Source organism: Carassius gibelio, chromosome A16, assembly GCF_023724105.1.
Source record: "Carassius gibelio isolate Cgi1373 ecotype wild population from Czech Republic chromosome A16, carGib1.2-hapl.c, whole genome shotgun sequence".
Lineage (NCBI taxonomy): Eukaryota > Metazoa > Chordata > Actinopteri > Cypriniformes > Cyprinidae > Carassius > Carassius gibelio.
In genome coordinates, this window is record NC_068386.1 from 11,246,027 (window position 1) to 11,264,106 (window position 18,080).

Here is an 18,080-nt window from a genome sequence, read left to right on the forward strand (position 1 = left end):
ATGTGTACACCATATATATATATATATTTTACCAAGGCTGTGGTATAACAAAAATATAGCGAAATGTTATAAAAATATATTTTAAAATGTACTTTATTCATGCAATGTCAAAGCAGAATTTACAGCAGCATTTCTAGTCTTCAGTGTCACATGTTCCTTCTGAAATCATTCTAAAAAGGCCAAGAAACATTTCTTTTTATTATCAATGTCTAAAATAATTGTGCTACTTAATATTGTTGTGGAACCCATGACACTTTTTTTTTTTTTACTAAAGTAGTTGATGTCAATTTAATGTATGCTTGCTTAATAAAAGTGTTAAATCCTTTGCCAAAAAAATCTTACTGACCCCAAACCCCAAACGGTAGTGTATATATTTGGTTCTTGGGCCATGTCCACACTGAGGCTTTGCTCACTGAGGCAGACTGCTCTCACTGCGAGAGCATGAGTCTCACGCAGCACTTGAGGATCAGTGCCCCTTGTGTACAAGCAGTTTGATCTTTTTAGGAAGATCATAGGAGAATGCTGTCACTTATGATTCTATATCACTGACAGCTTCAGATTTGGAAGACTGGGCATTCTCCGGAGAGGATTCTGACACCCTTCTCCCAAATGGATTATTATGAGCTGACAAAGAGCAAACTGATTCACATTCTCACCAGGCTGTGGAGAATCTCAGCACAGAATGGTTGGCTCTGGAAGAGCCTGCCTGCACCATTTAGACAAATGATGCACACTGGGCTGTCGTCAACGAATCTTCTGCTACAGACCGGTGCCATTTTACCCAGAAGTTCACAATGAATTTACCAAAATGTGGCACGCCCCTATTGGTGTGTGTACACTTTTCTAATCCTGCCAACCTCTGACGGCATTGGAATAAGACGATATGGCAAACTCCTCTTCGAGAAGAGGCATACGCTGCACACCTCCACTCGCCATCTGCCTGACAGATTTGCAAAATGCTTCATGCAGCACATAAGTTGTCACAGTTTATGCGCCACTTCCTGCTTAAGTGCTTCAGCCACATAGAATGAGGTTACTTGTTCGCTCGCAGGCCACCTCACTGCGGAGGCATTATTCAAAATTCATAAAGGACAATAGTGCTCATGTTCTCCGTTCTGAAGTGCAAAATCTGCTTGCAGAAGGAACCATGGAATCGTTTCCTCTAGCGAACAGCGATTCCGATTTTACAGCCGCTACTTCCACGTTCCCAAGAAAAATGGCGCGCCAAGGCATCTAAACATTGCGCCCCTTCCATGTTCAAAGTATATGTGGAAGCCATCACGGCAAATCGCGATCTCATGGCTGGCCTGTCAGGCGACAGAAAGGACCTAGTCGCTAAGTTTCTGAGGGGAAGTCGGAGATTGAATACGCCTCTTGCTCATGTTGTGCCTACTTGGGACTTGTGTATAGTCCTCAGGGCCCTGCAACATCCTCCTTTTGAGCCGCTCCAATCAGCCGACTTGCGGACATTGTCGCTTAAAATCACCCTCCTTCTGGTTTTAGCATCTGTCAAGCGAGTGGGAAACCTGCAAGACCTGTCAGTCAGTGCTTCCTGTCTTGAGTTTGGACATAATGACTGCAGAGTCATCCTCAAACTGAGACACGGCTATGTGCTAAAAGTTCTCTCCACTCTGTTCAGGGCACAAGTTATCCCCCTCTTAGTGCTTCCCAATTCAAAGGGTGAGCAAGGTCCTAATCCACTCTGTCCAGTTCAAGATCTTAGAGTAGGGTTCCTCAAATCTTGCTCTGGAGGTCCAATGCGCGGCAGAATTTAGCTCCTACCTTAATCAAAGTCATCTGCCTGTGATTTTCTAATGATCCCAAAGATATTGATTGGCACTGATTAGCATGTTAGCATGCTCTTGTGTGTCTGATTAGGGTTAGAGTTAAAACTAGACAAGTTGTGCTCTGAGGTAGGCTTGCTATTTATTTTTATGGCTGAAGATTAACAAAGATCTCTCATTTAAGACTCCAGCAGAGCTCCGATAGCAATGAGCAGAAAGATTAGAAGACAGAAGCTCAAATGGGTGAGTTTGGAGAAACACAACTCAAATGCAACACTATGTGATCCACCCTGCTGAAGATTCTAACAGGTGGGAAAAAACAACTGGTAAAACTGGTTGACAAGCTTAATAGTTGACTAAGGAACTTTTGCTAGTCCATAAGGCCTAGTGGGAACACTAGCATACCAACAAATACAAAACACAACATGTGCAGGTCTTCTTAGCAAGCATTTAATATATGAGGGCCTAACATAAATGCACATTTGAAATTTTCGTCAGTTTAAAATACTCTTTTGATGCCTGAAACATGATAATACCTTATATGGATTATGGATTTTTTTAATCCATCATGTTTTTCATATTTTCCAGAAATCCTTACAAATAGACTTAACACTGTCTTCTTCCATCTTCAATGCCTTTTCTCCTTAGTTCCAGGTGCACCAACAGTAAACATTCCCCATCAAACATGAACACCCACAATGAGGAGCAGGCTGAGGGCAAACCCACTCCCACTGACGTGCCCCCTGACACTCTGCCAGCACTAGAGGGCGCTACAGACCCAAAGACTTTCACCAATGAGTCCCAGGATAAAGAAAATGTTAAAAAGACACAGAATAACAAAGGAGAGAAGGCAGAGAACGCTTCTGTTAATGCGCAGGAAAGCACTCCCCCTGCTGGCAGCCAGGAGAATGCAGCTCCAAAGCTTAACAGCAAAAAGCACAGTTTCAGAAATCAATACTCGAGATTACCAGCTAACCTCCTTATGCGAAGCACAGCCTGCAATCTGCTGTAAATAGCCAGGAGAGATGGATAAAATAGGGAATGGTCCAATAGCTGCATTTGAGGTAGCAAATTCTGGGATTAAATTTAGTGAATAAATATCTGGCTGTGGAAAATAAATCATGTTTTTCATGCTTCATACTTTATTTAGATAAATAAAGGAAACACAGGAAACCAAAATCTACTGAAAATAAAAGAGGTCATCCAAAGCCTGGGTATCTAACAGAAAGTGCAGTTTGCTACAGTAATTCCTCATTATTTGAATAGCTGTATTTAAATGTTTTATTAATATTAACACACATGATTTGTATCTGTCTGTAATGTGTATATTAGTACAGTTACAACATTTATGTTAAACGTTAGAGATATTTACTATGATAGTGCTGAATCCCTGTATTCATTCGGTTACTGTAACACCAAAGAGTTTGTTGTACCTCTTATATGTTAAATGTGATTGTTTACATTTGACTTTATAATTTGATGAGTGCTGTAATATGGCTGTGAAACACATACTTTGCTCAAGTAAGAGCGAACACATCAGATAAAACCAAGTGACCTAAATATAGCATGTGAACACACGCACACCCAAAGACATACACCTACATTTAGACAGGCATACACACACACACACACACACACACACACATGTAAACACAGAGATACAAGATAAACAAACACTAACATGACATACTTGCCACTTAACAAACTATTTCAGTCTGTTAAGCCACAAATACAATTTGCCAATATTACATCAAACTCTGCCTAAAGACAAAAAAATGAGGAACATGATATAATAAGAAAATATAACAGAAATCTGGAAATGTTTTTTTTTTTTACCTGATTAAGGCAGTCATAACATTTACATTATCACAAATATCCCAAAACACATTACATTCATTAAACTGTAGCTAACTGGGTATTTATTGCTGAAATACATTACACACATGCACACACACACACACAACATGTCAGATATCATTCAGTGATAAAGAGGAATCCATCAGGAAACCACTTAAGCGACACTTCCTGTCTGTTGTCTTGGAGACAAGCTTAATTCTTACTTTGCCTGAACGCTATAGCTTTGCGGAAAAACACAATTGTCATGCTTTCAATTCTAGTCTCATACAAATGTGTATTACTACTACTATAGCTTGAGAATTCAGCTGAGGTGATGGATCTAAGCAATATTACAGACTGTAAACAAAACTTTCACAAATCAAGCCAGATGCATCAATTCCTTTTGTAGTCTTTATGCATTAGAGCTCAAGTCCAGATGGTTTCCATTCAGATAGCAGAAAGATAAGCAGCCTTTAGTATAGACATTACTAATGTACAGACATGAGGGTGACTTTCTATTGCACAAGACCAGTTCATTGTACAGCAGTTTCTAATGTTAGTGACTAAACAATGAAGTTTACAAAAGAAAAGGGCAAATAAAGTGCTTGTTTGACCCAGCTTTCCAATGGCAGACTTCACTTCTCTATTTGTGTTACAATCTGTGTTTGCATAGTGTTTAAAATGGAATATATAATATAACTGGCTGCCTAAGAAAATAATACGTTCAGTTATCAAAGGATGTTTGTGTAGAAGGATGTTTCCTTAATTTTTTAGCCTTGTGGCCTTTTGGAAATAAACTTTATCCTGCATATTTTACACTTTTAATTTAACAATATTTTAAGGTTCATGCATCACTGGAGAATTTTAAGAATACAAAGTTCTAACATATCTATCTATCTATCTATCTATCTATCTATCTATCTATCTATCTATCTATCTATCTATCTATCTATCTATCTATATCTTTATATCTATATCTATATCTATATATATATATATATAAATAAAAGGACGAAAACATCCCCTAATGCCTCCAGTAAACAAACCAAAGGCATTTTTAGGGAGCATTTACATAAGTGAAAATTGTCAAACAATTAAAACTTTAAAGTAATTTGATGAGAAGCATTACAATAAGATATAATAAATGGCGACACCACTGAAAAAAAGTTTATTTTTAAAATAGTTTTAAAAATATTTATTTGTCTGTGACAAACCTTTCAATGAGGAGGGATACAGATGGCCATTTCAGCTAATTCTAAGTGAAAAGGTTTCAAATTAATTAATTAGCTTGACTTTAGATTGCCTCTCTGATGTTTTGTTAAGAAGTTAGAAGTCATAATCAAATTAATGTAAATCTCATCTCATCTTGACAGGTATAAATGAGCTCAGTATGGGCCTCAAAAAATCCATTAGCACAACGATTTGCATTAAAATAATTTAATTTATCATTTTAATTTTACTAATAAATATTATTATTTTATAATAATTTTATTTAATTGTATTAATGTATTTTAATCAAATATTAAAATGCTAAATTATTTATTGTAATTCTTAATATATTTTACTCTATTAAATAGTGTTTTATAAAGAGTTTTCTTATTTAAAAAATAAATAATATTATATATTATATTTGAGTTTGTTTTGAGAAAACTTAATAGAAATTTAATTATTAAGAAAACTTAATAGAAAACCCACAAAAATATTATCAAGCCCAGCATAAGCCTGATTTAATCAGATGTTTAAGAACAGATGTTTTAAGAAACCATATTCCAAACAAATGTTATATTTATTTTCTATTAAAAATAATCTTGCATCTAAATAGCCACATATAGTGAAACATTTAACACCAGATCAGTTTTGCTCTGTTTAGATTCATAAAGGAGAAGCTGTGTTAAACCTTAGGATTATGTTGCTTTCGCAGTTTAACAGAAGTGTACAACATGCAGATTTGTTCAAATGAGTATTAATATAGTTGTTTTGATGTTCCATGTCACAGAATGTAATGACTGTACTAATGTACTTAAACTGCATTAAAATGTAATCAGGTTGGTTCATTTTAAAAGCTGATAGCAGCACTGAGTTTATAGTTTATAATAACTTCATAATATAAAGAAAAAGAGCTGAATCTTGCTAAAAGTAAAAATCGTAAATACATATCAAACTAAAAATCTGTGAACTATGCAGTTGTAAGCAAAGCAATTCAGTAATCCAATTTGCATAAAATCAATAAAATGTCTGTATGTTTTTGATGGGTAAACAAATAGCTGTCCTAGCCATGCAAAGTGAGAATATTATTGAACTGAAAATGAATGCATGGTTTTGTAAGCAGGAAGAGATGGAAACACTGATCAGAAAGCAGCAACAGCAGCAACAACAACACTATATATATAGTGATAAGTATTTTTTTTATTTTTTTTTTATTATAAAAAACACAGTTAAGTGAGAAACATAGCAGTGTCAAGGATGACAGTGGCTGCATACAAGATCACAAAGAGACTAAAACCTCCTTTTTCACTGTGCCACATCCAGGATTACTGCTGAATTCTTTATAAGGGTTGCACTTGTTTGGGCAAGCAGACACACCATGTCAGCAACTAACACACTGACAGGGTGGAGAGTGAGATAGATGAGAGAGGGGGGGCACTCAGGGGTGTGTCTTATACATTTAGTCCCTCAAGGAAGTACAAGACAAATTATCTTGTTACAGTGGTGTGAGCACAAGACCAAGTTTGTGGAGTAGTTTTCTTTGATTTCACCTGTCTGAGGAGATTTTTTCATCACTCTCACGCTGGATTTCAACCTGATCTGAGCGCAGAGGGAGGACAGAGCGACTGAACAGAAGAGGGAGAGTGAACAAGAGAAAAGCCAGGTGAGTTTGTCTTGGTCTTGACTTCTGCCCTCTCCTCCATCATCTCAGAGAGCGCTGTGATCATGTACACATGCGATGATGTTACTTTAGTGGATTAAAGCAAACTAAATAATTAAACAAATATGCCAGCATTCTGATTTAATAACAAGTGAAAGTTTAATTTTATGGATTTGTTTTGTTTATTAGTGTATGCTTAAGAAATATGGAGGTTTGTAGGCAATAATGTCAAGTATAATTAAACTTGTTTTCTGTTCAACCACTCCCATGTTAAACATCTAAAACAGACTAGGATAGTTTCTGTTCCATCCGGTGGACCTTTTCTAAACAAAACAGTGTCCAGTCTTCCTTTATAAGCCAGCAATATGAAGAAAACACACCTTCTACTGAAATAAAGAGTGTGATGTCTCATAACCATGTCCTAAACTCTGTAAACTCAGGCTTTGGATAGTTGATGTGAACCTTTTTGTAGCAGCGTGTGTCAGAAAAAATTAGCTGTCGGGGGTTTAACCGAAAACGGGGGAAAAGCTGTGCCTAACAGCCCAGAGTTTCACTTCCTTTATAGTCAGGTTTAAACATTGTTTGGTCATATTAAAAAAACAACTTCTCCGGCTGAGTGAGAGTCAAACACATGCATATGAGTCACACACATGCTAATTTTACAAAGAAAACAACACTGTACTTTTACAACATGAAAAGAATGAAAATGGCAGTAAATAAGCAGTGATAAAACAGGCAGTATTGAGTAATAAGGAGAATTTTGCACAATACGTGACATCATCACATACTCAGACCTCACTATTCAGGTGCTGCGGGGAGATAGTGATGAGGAAACACATGGTACACTGAGAACGAGCACCAAACACACGTTTTTACACACGTTTGTGTAGATGAGCATAGGAATGATTTAAACTTTGGGCAGACACATTAAGGCATGATTCTTTAATGATTTTCTTTTAGCAATGATGATTAAAGCCTGTTATTAGAGAAAGCCAGATTGAAAAGCCCAGCATGCGTTGTGTTTTGTATGCTGGTCTATGTGGTCTAATGTCCTATCAGGCTTCTAAACTAGCTTAACCTGGCACACTTCAGTCAACAAGCTTAAATAAAAGATTTGGGTTTTTTTTTTTTGGAAATACATGGCTGTCTAAAGATAGTCTAGGATGTGTTCTCGCTGCTGAAAACTTGATCATAACTGGTTTGCCAGACTAGTTTTAGATGGGGTTTGGACACTAAGAGACCAGCTGACACTTCGTATCTTAGTCTTAGTCTATGACTTTAATTTAGAGCCATTCAGAAAAAAAATTGCTCCCACTCACACACTTCAAATTCTTTCACTCTCATTTTATATACATTTATCATAAAAGTCACGTTTGACCATTCTGAATTAAAAAGAAAAAAACAGTGGGCTGGCAAATCCTGTGCAACAGGTTTTGACCTGTCTCTTCTGTGCCGTCAGACGGGTTTGTTCTGTGAGTTGCTGCTTTGTAATGACAGGGTGACTACAGTGGTCTTTAGGATGGAGAAACAACATGATTCTTCATATCCTGTAAATCCTCTGGGATTTACACACACATAGAGCCTCAGGCTTTTGCTGAAGTCATCTGAGGAATGCTAAATATTTATTTGTCTGTGACAAACCTTTCAATGAGGAGGGATACAGATGGCCATTTCAGCTAATTCTAAGTGGAAAGGTTTCAAATTAATTAATTAGCTTGACTTTAGATTGCCTCGGATGTTTTTTTAAAAAGTTAGAAGTCATAATCAAATGAATGTAAATTTGCTCATCTCGTCTTGACAGGTATGAATGAAATCAGTATGGCCCTGAAGAAATCCATGAGCACAACGATTTGCATTAAAATAATTTAATTTATAATTTTACTAATAAATAATAATTTAATTGTATTAATGTATTTTAATCAAATATTAAAATGCTAAATTATTTATTGTAATTAATATATTTTACTCTATTAAATAGTGTTTTATAAACAGTTTTCTTATTTAAAAAATAAATAATATTATATATTATATTAGAGTTTGTTTTGAGAAAACTTAATAGAAACTTAATTGTTAAGAAAACAAGAAACAAGAAAAAGCCCAGCATAAGCCTGATTTAATCAGATGTTTAAGAACAGATGTTTTAAGAAACCATATTCCAAACAAATTTTATATTTATTTTCTATAAAAAATAAACTTGCATCTAAATAGCCACATACAGTGAAACATTTAACACCAGATCAGTTTTGCTCTGTTTAGATTCATAAAGGAGAAGCTGTGTTAAACCTTAGGATTATGTTGCTTTCGCAGTTTAACAGAAGTGTACAACATGCAGATTTGTTCAAATGAGTATTAATATAGTTGTTTTGATGTTCCATGTCACAGAATGTAATGACTGTACTAATGTACTTAAACTGCATTAAAATGTAATCAGGTTGGTTCATTTTAAAAGCTGATAGCAGCACTGAGATATGACATCACTTTTGGCTTGTCTTGATTCATTTTAAAAAACACAGTGCAGGTCATTTGGACATTAATATACTTTGCAGTTATTGCATTAGTTATAGAGTACAGGATTTTTAATAAATGCAGCACAAAAAGATCACCACTAATGACAAGAATATCTGATGAAGGAGATATGCAAGACCTCAAAAATTGCACCAATACACTGAAGAAATGTCTAAGCACACAGATGCCTGTATCATGATTCAATCTTCCGATTCATGTGGGGACTTGTAAGTACTATGCAGTGAATTTATTTTTTTCATACATGTCTTTGCACGTTCTCCTGACTATACGCTCTGTTAAGCAATGCTAAACTATGCTGTGTTGGACATCAGAGACTACAACCTAAATGTATACAGGATGTGCATGCAAATCATAGTTCAACTAATAGTATTGCATTTAATTATTCTACAAAAAAAAAAGGTTTAAGTCTTGTGAAGTTGAAAGGAATTTGCATGAACATACTTTTTTAAATTCAAACCATTGCTTTCAGCTAAAATACAAGTCCTTTATCCATAGTATTGGTTTCTCCAGTAAAATTATGTATTGTCTGAATCAGGAAATAAATATATCGGTTGATTTTTTTGGTGAGCAGACAAGATTTTTTGTTGGACTGATGGACTGGAGCCACGTGGATTACTTAACTATTATTATTTTAGCTATTTCTTTTAGCTAATTCTGACTGCACCCATTCACTGCAGAGCATCCACTGATGAGCAAGTGATGTAATGCTAAATTTCCCCATATCTGTTCTGATGGAGGAACAACCCTGCTGAAAAAAAACAGCATAAGCTCAGGTATCAGGTCAGTGGTTATGTTTTGAATCAAGGCTGCTGGTTTGAGCTGGTCCTGAGCAGGAGTTAGTTGCTTAGGTCCAGCATATGACCAGCTCATAACCAGCTAAGGACCAGATCAAACCAGCAGCCATGCTTCAAAACATACCTAACCACCATATGATGTTTAATTCAATGGGGAAATTTCCAAAAAAAAAAGAAGAAAAAAAATTCTACATCTTAGATATCCTGAGGGTGATTACAACAGAAGTTAAAATTCTATTTTTGGGTGAACTATTCCTTTAAACGAGGTAAAATACTGAATGTTATATAGACACACTGATCACAGATGTTTGGATGTCACTGAGCAGCACTGAGAGTGGTGGATATGATGACACATCATCTTGACAACAATTAGTGTTGTTTATGAGATGTGTGGGCAATGATGAGGTCCTAAATGGCATGAGCTTTCCCTGATGTACAACTGGTTAAAGTAAGACTGTAAGGGGACTTCCCCAGCTCTGACAATCCACAACCAGAATTAAAATACAAGGGAAAATGCACAATTAGTCATAAGGATATTTCATAAACATTGCCAAAACATGTCATAGATCATATGCATATGTCATTTTAAATGACATATCTTTAGTATATATTTTTTATATACTTTTAAGTTACTGAGGGGTTATGCTAACTTAAAACACACTGTATTACTAACGAAAAATAAATACAAATATTCAGCATCTTGAATTACTATTGATCTCTCCCCTTTCTAAGACATGGAGGCATTCAGCTCCAAGGACATGGTGCTCAAGGCCCAGAAAAAGATGCTGAGCCAAATGGCCAACAAGACTACAGTGCAGATGTTCATCGATGAAACCAGCAGCGAGATTCTAGATGAGCTTTACCGTGTGTCAAAGGAGTACACTGGGAACCGCTCAGAGGCCCAGAAAGTGGTGAAAGACCTCATTAAAGTGGTGGTGAAGATAGCTGTCCTTTTCAAGCACAATCGATTCAATGATGAGGAGCTAAAGATGGCCCAGGATTTCCAAAAGAAACTGCACCAGGGAGCCATGACGGCCATCAGCTTCAACGAGGTACGCAATACATGCATCTCACACCTTTAAGCAGTATTTGCTGAGTTTATGTTCTATAACGTAAAAAAAGCATACAGTATAATTCACATACTTTGAACACTGACAGCATCCAGGAAATTACTAAAATAAAAGAAGTTATAAAATAAAATACATATTGCACAAAAGCATTTTTCAGTCACATTTGACAATTTCAGAATATAAAAAACATAAAATACTAAAAAAATACAATGACAAAAAAATATATAATGGAAAATATAATATTAATAAATAATATATTTGCCATTTTTAGTCATATTATGTAAAACATTCCTTTCAGTGGTTTCACTTATATAACTTTTAATTATTTTGTTATTGTATCAATGAATGTAAACTAAGTATTTTTTGAAGCATTCATGTTAGCATTTCTTTGACACTTCCGATACTTTTTCCTTTACAAAATCGCAATCGATTTATTTGTTAATTATTTGTCAACTGATCATTAAGAGGCTTTTAGCTTTCTACAAAGCAGGCGGTGTGGTTCTGAAAACAGTCTTATTTGTAACCAAACCTGTCTCTTCTTTCCCTTTCCAGGTAGATTTCACCTTTGACAAAGCAGTTATGTCAGAGATCCTGAAAGAAAGTAGAGACATGCTTCTGAAGCTTGTAAACACTCACCTCACAGCAAAATCCCACGGACGCATCAACCACGTCTTCAACCATTACGCTGACCCTGAGCTCCTCACCGAGCTTTACAACCCATCCGGGCCTCTCAAACCCCACCTCACCAAAATCTGCAACGGGCTTAACAAACTGCTGGAGGACGGGACGTTATGAGGACGGCAAAGCATTGAAAGACTTTTACAGGATTGGCAACCACCCGTTATCTCAGACTGCGTACAATGCAACCAAAGAAGCAAAAAAGTGACTGACTGATGGTGTCACACTTCAGTCCAACCCCTGAAATAGTGTTGCTGTGCTATTAATGAATATTAGATCAGTCATTGGCCTGATAGTGTTAACACAGCCACTGTTACTACCTAAGTGAGCTCAGATCAAATGTACCATCTGAACAATTTTTTAAAGCTCTGAGACTCCAGCTGCGTTGGATAGAGGTTTTCAAGACTACTTTTTTTTTAATGACGTCTAAACCACTGGGGTTCAGCTATTCTGCTGTAAACTAAAGCAGAAAATTGTATTGTTCAAAACTGTTAATATTTTGGAGCTGATTATGTACCTCCCAGGACAACAAAATAACAAAAACCAGAACACACAAACACATTTAGAAAGACATTCTATTCACGCTGCCATCTACTGTAGTGTTACCCTTATGGCTAAGATACAGTACAAATCAAAGCTTGGCACTACACAGTCAACAATTATATTTTGACATGAACAGCCCTGAGGGGGATCGGCTGTGTTCTAAAAGGGAACAACCACCAAAACAATTTCTCTAAAACAAAAGCCCTCGCTTTTGCTAAAGTAATTTGCATATTGTGTTGCAAGTTGAAACACACTAATGTTTAAAATTTTGAGATCAGTAAGATTAGTTTCTCAAAACTTTCAGTAGGGGATGCGTTAAATTGACAAAAAATTGATACAAACGTTTATTTCTAATAAATGCTGTTCTGTTAATCTTTGTGTTGAAAAATGTATTCTGGTTTCCACAAAAACAAAGCAGCACAGATATTTACAAAGCAGCGCAGATAGTATTACATTTGTAATTTTACATAATATTACCGATTTTACTGTAAGCCATCTATTTGCACTGAGCTAATCTTACATAACATTTTATGTCTATAAAGAATTTTTACTGATGACAAGAAACTAAATGCTTATATTTTGTTGTCTGGAGAACTTTTACACTCATAATACACACCCTAATGCCTTGTTTAAACATGCAATTAATTAATTCCAGGTTATAAATGCATATGGTAGAAGGAATACTGGTGCATTTCGATTGTGACGTTTTGTGTAATGTTATAACAAGATTTCAAAGTTAAAAGACTAATATCTGTATTAATCGGAGCGTTTCATACTGCATTAATTTATCATGGAGTGTTGATCATTTAGAGTTCACAAATGCAACACCAAAAACCAGTCCAGGAAATGAACAAAGTTTTTATCATGTTTTGGTAACCACAAAGGGCATTAGACACTTTAGCACCATGTAAATTGAACAGAAAAAAAAAAAAACAGCAAACCAAGCATGTGACTGCAGTGCAAAACTATTGCATCTGAAAGATGTCCAGTGGCACATTCCCAAAGCATTTGTGAGGGAGTATTAAATTCAGTATCAATTAGCAAGTGCATTCTTTTTTTCAAGCTAGAAATGCGGTCTTCTATTTCACACACAAAACTGTCCATTATTAATATGTTACGCTCATTAAAAAAAAATACAGCAGAATTATATTTCACATTATTACTTTTTAGGCATCAAACTACAGTGCTTTTACTGTGCTAATATGTGTGCATGTCTAAAGCTGGTAGTAGTTTTATGAAAAACACTATTGCAAATCACTCCAGTAATCTCTGGAAAAGGCATGAAACCCAAACGGGGAGCCTTCTAAAACAATCAATTTGTACAAATAACAAAGAAAACAGTCCTAATAAATGCCTACATCAGAGCTGGAAGATCTCATCCTCCCTATCCCTCAGATTCCTGGTCCGTCTGGTGATTGTAATGGGAACAGCTCCCAAAACGGCATGCTGGGAGGATGCTCTGTCAGATGTCAGATTGCTGTGATGGAGCTGCTCCATAGATGAAAACCTTTAAATGTAAAAAGTGATTTCATTGCAGGAAATGTTCTGCTATAGTATGAAAATAGCTTTTGTAATTAATTCCTTATAGGTGGATAATGGATTTCCACATAGGTTTGTACACCGTAATTTTTTTTTTAAGTTGTGAATAAAACAAAGATTAATGGAGGGTTTTTTTTTTAAAAGAAAATACGACATCAGTTCTTCTTAATTAAATGTGTTACTTGCCATTTCTTAGTAAATATTTGTAAGATTCATTAGCAATTTCTGATTATGAATGGTTTCTAGCTAAACTGGCATCCACACTAAGAATGATAACTATAAAGCAGGGCTCCATTACACACACACAGGGCATATTCAGTATACAGGGCTCCTGACCAACATTTGAGACTAGTGGCAACAGCAATATTAATAAGATTACATGTTTTGTCTCTTGGACAGTAGCTTAAGTTGAGTTGAGAATGCAGATTTTTTTTCAGATCTGTAAAAAAAAAAAAAAAGTAAAACGTAATTTTTAAACGATAAAATGTGAATATTCTTACTGAGCTAGTAAGTTGAACAGTTGCTAAGGTATTTAGAATAGTTTTAAGGCATTTAGTTATTTCCGCATCAGTTTTGTTGAGAATGCCAAAGTGGTTTCATCTGGCTTTAAACTAGTTTAACTTATCATGAAATTTGTGGTTTGTATCACTGACCTCTGCGCCAAACTCGAATGTTTCTCACAGCACTGTTTAATAGTCACGTGATCAGTCAGCGGATGTAAAAAGTATAATGCCATTGATCCACAGGCTGCAACTGGCCCACAGGCTGTAGTTCTGACAACCTGCTATAAAGATAACTTTAACAATAGCTATATTAGCGTCCACTAGCACATAACAACATTCTATTTATTACAAGGACACAGTGCAGTTATGTTACGTTATGGCCTTTTAAATGCTCAACCTCTTTAAAGCAGGATGGATTCTGAAGTTTTTATTGTTCATCAGTTGGGAAAAAATATTGTTCCTCTCTGCTGTTATCGGTATGGTTGAGGTGAGGACTCTCAGTTTAGGACTATGTCTTAATCGTTGTAGTATCGTCCTTGGTGTGAATGTGCCTTAAATTGGACTTTTTTCTCTCTCTCTATCGGTGTAATGATGTGTCATCTCATGTTCATTGGAACCCCAAGTCATATGATTCTTCCATTGAGCTCATACTTGCTGAACGACTCAGCTGACAGCAAACAAAATGATATGGAATTAGTGAACTCTGTCTCTTCTGACAACTTACTGTTTCTCTCCCTCGTGGCAGGTCTTCACAGCTGCTTGTTTGGACTGATTGATCAAGCCGTCTATCTTTTTCAGGTACTCCACTGGTGACAGATCAGCATTCGCTTCACATCTAGAGTCTGTTTGGCTTTTGGGGATCTCATTAGAAATCTCTGTGTGTATCTGTGCTGGACTTGTCTCATCTTCGGTCAACTCCACTCCATTTGTGAATGACACAGACTCTGTCAAGACGGGGATGAAGAGGGACTCCTTCAGGAATATTGAATCATTTGTGTACAGTCTGTTTGCCCTTTTTATTTGCTCCATCTGTAAAGACAGAAAAATACGTTTAAAGTACATTAATGTTGAAAACTATGTAAATGCACCCAACTAAAAATGTAAAAGGGCAAATTCTTAAAATGCATGCTTTCTGTTTACTTACAGACACGCCATATTTCAATGACAGTCCTTGCAAAGTATCACCGGGCTGGACTTTATGTTTAATTCGCCTTTGTCTAACGGGTGATAATGAAGAGGACACGAGGCTACCGTAGGACCGGGTGCGCTGGCCGCGGAGGAGGCCGTGAGTACCGGCCAGTGACGCGGAGTGATCGGAGGACATGACCCGAGCTCCAGCGTTTGTTTATTTTAATAATGACTTATGATGAACTGCAGCTGACCATCTGAGGCTACTGAATGCAAGACAGCAGGACTGAACATAACATGCACTTATGCCATCAGTCAATTTAAATGAAGAAATGGTCTGCAGCAATAAACAACCTATCTCTGATTTAATTGTTAGAATTGACTGGTTACGACATTACGAACCGAAATAAAGTTTTTTAACGCCACTTAACCAGTAACGTAAATACAACTAACGTTACTAATAATAATTCGGTCCTACACAGACGTTTTATTTTTAACTTAACGTAAATCACTTAAATAACAGTGGCGTCCCAAAAAACGAACATTTCAGACATTAACTAATACATCAACCACAAAAATAATAGAAATATATTACCGGTAGCCTTTACATTTTAAGTTCAGACAGTCTTAACGTTATTTGTCCCAAGACCTTAACAGATTAGCTTAGCCTCTGTTGCCATGGCGTCAACTAAATAAGTTCCTCCCATGTCCCAGTCCCACTCCAGCGAATCGATTCTTTTGGACAATGAATTGGTAAAAAATAAAATAAAATAATAATAATAAGTGCACCTATTTCTTGAGGTTTTACATGCCTTAAACTCGAATAAAACTTATTTCGAGATGGATAGTCATTCATTACAAAGAGAATGGTTTAGCTTGAAGGGATCAGTACTATTTGCGAAAGAATCATTCACGAACTGACTCGATACGTTCATGAATCAGAGACCACTACCCATAATTCCAGAGACAAAAACAGGAAGCGAAATAAGAAATAGTTGCCTTGGAAGAATAGGACTGAAAATATGTGTTTCATAAGGGAGGGTGATGCTCAAAGTTAACTTAATGTACTCAAGGTCTAGCAAAAATAGGAAGCAGACAGATAACGTAATGTTTTGACGTACTTGTACACATGCAACAGTCCCTTTCCCCCTTTTCTCACTGTTTTCTGTCTCTCGTCGTCTTACAAGAAACGACCCGTTGCAGATCTTCTGTCTAACTTCATCCCAGATGATGAAGCTACTCTGTGTTATCCCCCACTGTAGACACGGCTGCCTTGTGTGTGTTCTCACAGTCCTGTGTTTGACACTGTTGATATGCTCATGGTGCACAGGGAGGGAAAGAGACACCTCGAAGGTGAAATTCTACCTCTGGATTTACTCAGTTTCTGTATAAACTAGCTTTCAGGATTCAAGTCCTCTTTGGTCTCTTTGTTTATAGGAATGAAATTGTTTTATGGCAAAAAAAGAATCACCTGTGACATGAAATGGATAAGAGATGACATCAAGACGATGTTAAATCAGAAGATGATCAAAAGGTAACTGAATTAATTTTCTTCAACCAGTTTATGAACCAGTAGAATTCAAAAATCCATCCAAATTTTATCATCAATGAACGTGATAAGTTTACACAAATTTCAAATTGTCTTTAAATCGTCATTTATTTGAAAAGTGCAACATCTTAGATTTCTTCTTCATTTGATATCATAATATTTCTTTATTTGAACTTTGTTCAATATATATATATATATATATATATATATATATATATATATATATATATATATATATATATATATATATATATATATAAGGATTTATTTTAGATTTTTAGTGTGTTCTCAGATTTTAATACATACACATATAACATTAATTTTTATAGTCCTCTCTAGGCTGTTTTTTGTCTTTTTGTTTAATTGATTATAAAAAATTTTGCTCATATATTGTATTTGTTTTCTACATACATGAAGTGAAGGATTGGAATTGTCAGGATGTGGCCTAGAAGACAGAAAAGATCAAATCAACAATATCAACTCATACGTCCGTTAGGACAGGAAGTATTGACTCCATAGCAACAACTAGTACAACAGGTACTACAAATATTTATTTGAAGGCTGTAGACATTTTGTTCTTTATCTTTTTCCATTTTCCTTATGCATTATGTTCAATGTCATTCGTAATGCATCAGGGACAGACTAAAGAAAAAGGAGAGACAAAGAAGAGGAAGAACGGATCCAGCACTGAATGTGAGCCTCAAACAGATTAGAGATGCAATACATTTAAACTGAACTGCGTGCGAGTTGACGATATTGTCTCTAGTCACAGCTCCCATATATCATCTCTGTGACCTACTTTACACACAATAAGGTCAAAACTTTAAGACATTCTTTCTGGAAAAGAGTTTTTGCTGTTGAATTTTGCAAACTGTATTAGTACTATGTACTTGCCATCTCGTTTAAACAATTTCTGAACCAACAGAGGTTGTTTTATAATTTTTTTTTTAAAAAAATTCATATAATAATTGTTATATTTCTGTGTGAATAAAGTGAAGAGGTTGTAACCTCATTGTGTTGAATCTCATCTAGTGTATTTTCACAAATAGTTTCATATTTAAATATCTACATTATCCTTTTACTTTCAGTGGCAGAATGTTGGTTGTATGATGAAAGCGGTCCAAATCTATTCCAAATTGAGAACAGAATGTGGAACGCCGTCTTCGTTCTGTGGATCCTTTGCAGATCAGATTGTGGCATAGGCCTGACGTAGGCCTGTGGAGTTTAGACAGCCACCAAAATTTCAAAACCCATATTAACCTAC

The 18,080-nt window shown here is 35.8% G+C and overlaps 2 protein-coding genes and 1 long non-coding RNA gene across 8 annotated transcripts in view; 2 read left to right on the plus strand and 1 right to left on the minus strand.

Annotated features, from left to right (window-relative positions):
- LOC128030927 (lysM and putative peptidoglycan-binding domain-containing protein 1-like) overlaps positions 1-15,998 on the minus strand; it is a 36,861-nt gene extending 20,863 nt beyond the window's left edge. For 2 of the 6 annotated variants that reach the window (XM_052619020.1, XM_052619021.1), the window contains exons 1-3: positions 15,284-15,852; positions 14,864-15,168; positions 13,456-13,604 (exon numbers count right to left, since the gene is read on the minus strand). In XM_052619020.1, the coding sequence (XP_052474980.1) occupies positions 13,457-13,604; positions 14,864-15,168; positions 15,284-15,463 (633 nt within the window). In that variant the 5' untranslated portion in view covers positions 15,464-15,852 and the 3' untranslated portion in view covers position 13,456. The other 4 variants (XM_052619018.1, XM_052619019.1, XM_052619023.1 and 1 more) reach the window with 4 other exon arrangements.
- LOC128030929 (tumor necrosis factor, alpha-induced protein 8-like protein 2 B) lies at positions 6,283-12,469 on the plus strand. The gene is made up of 3 exons (XM_052619025.1): positions 6,283-6,489; positions 10,539-10,858; positions 11,429-12,469. The coding sequence occupies exons 2-3, from the start codon at positions 10,541-10,543 to the stop codon at positions 11,669-11,671; spliced, it is 561 nt and encodes a 186-aa protein (XP_052474985.1). The 5' UTR covers positions 6,283-6,489; positions 10,539-10,540; the 3' UTR covers positions 11,672-12,469.
- A 151-nt stretch (positions 15,999-16,149) lies between the features above and the next one.
- LOC128030930 (uncharacterized) lies at positions 16,150-17,760 on the plus strand. Its single transcript, XR_008187998.1, has 4 exons — positions 16,150-16,620; positions 16,705-16,801; positions 17,234-17,353; positions 17,452-17,760. It is a non-coding gene; the product is annotated as an uncharacterized LOC128030930 (long non-coding RNA).
- Positions 17,761-18,080: the final 320 nt, after the last annotated feature.

What these genes read in the sequence shown, in the direction of transcription:
- LOC128030929 (XM_052619025.1), top strand. Translation starts at nt 10,541, where the DNA reads ATGGAGGCATTCAGCTCCAAGGACATGGTGCTCAAGGCCCAGAAAAAG. An exon ending in CGGCCATCAGCTTCAACGAG is followed by an intron (nt 10,859 to 11,428) that starts GTACGCAATACA and finishes TTCCCTTTCCAG; the next exon opens with GTAGATTTCACCTTTGACAA.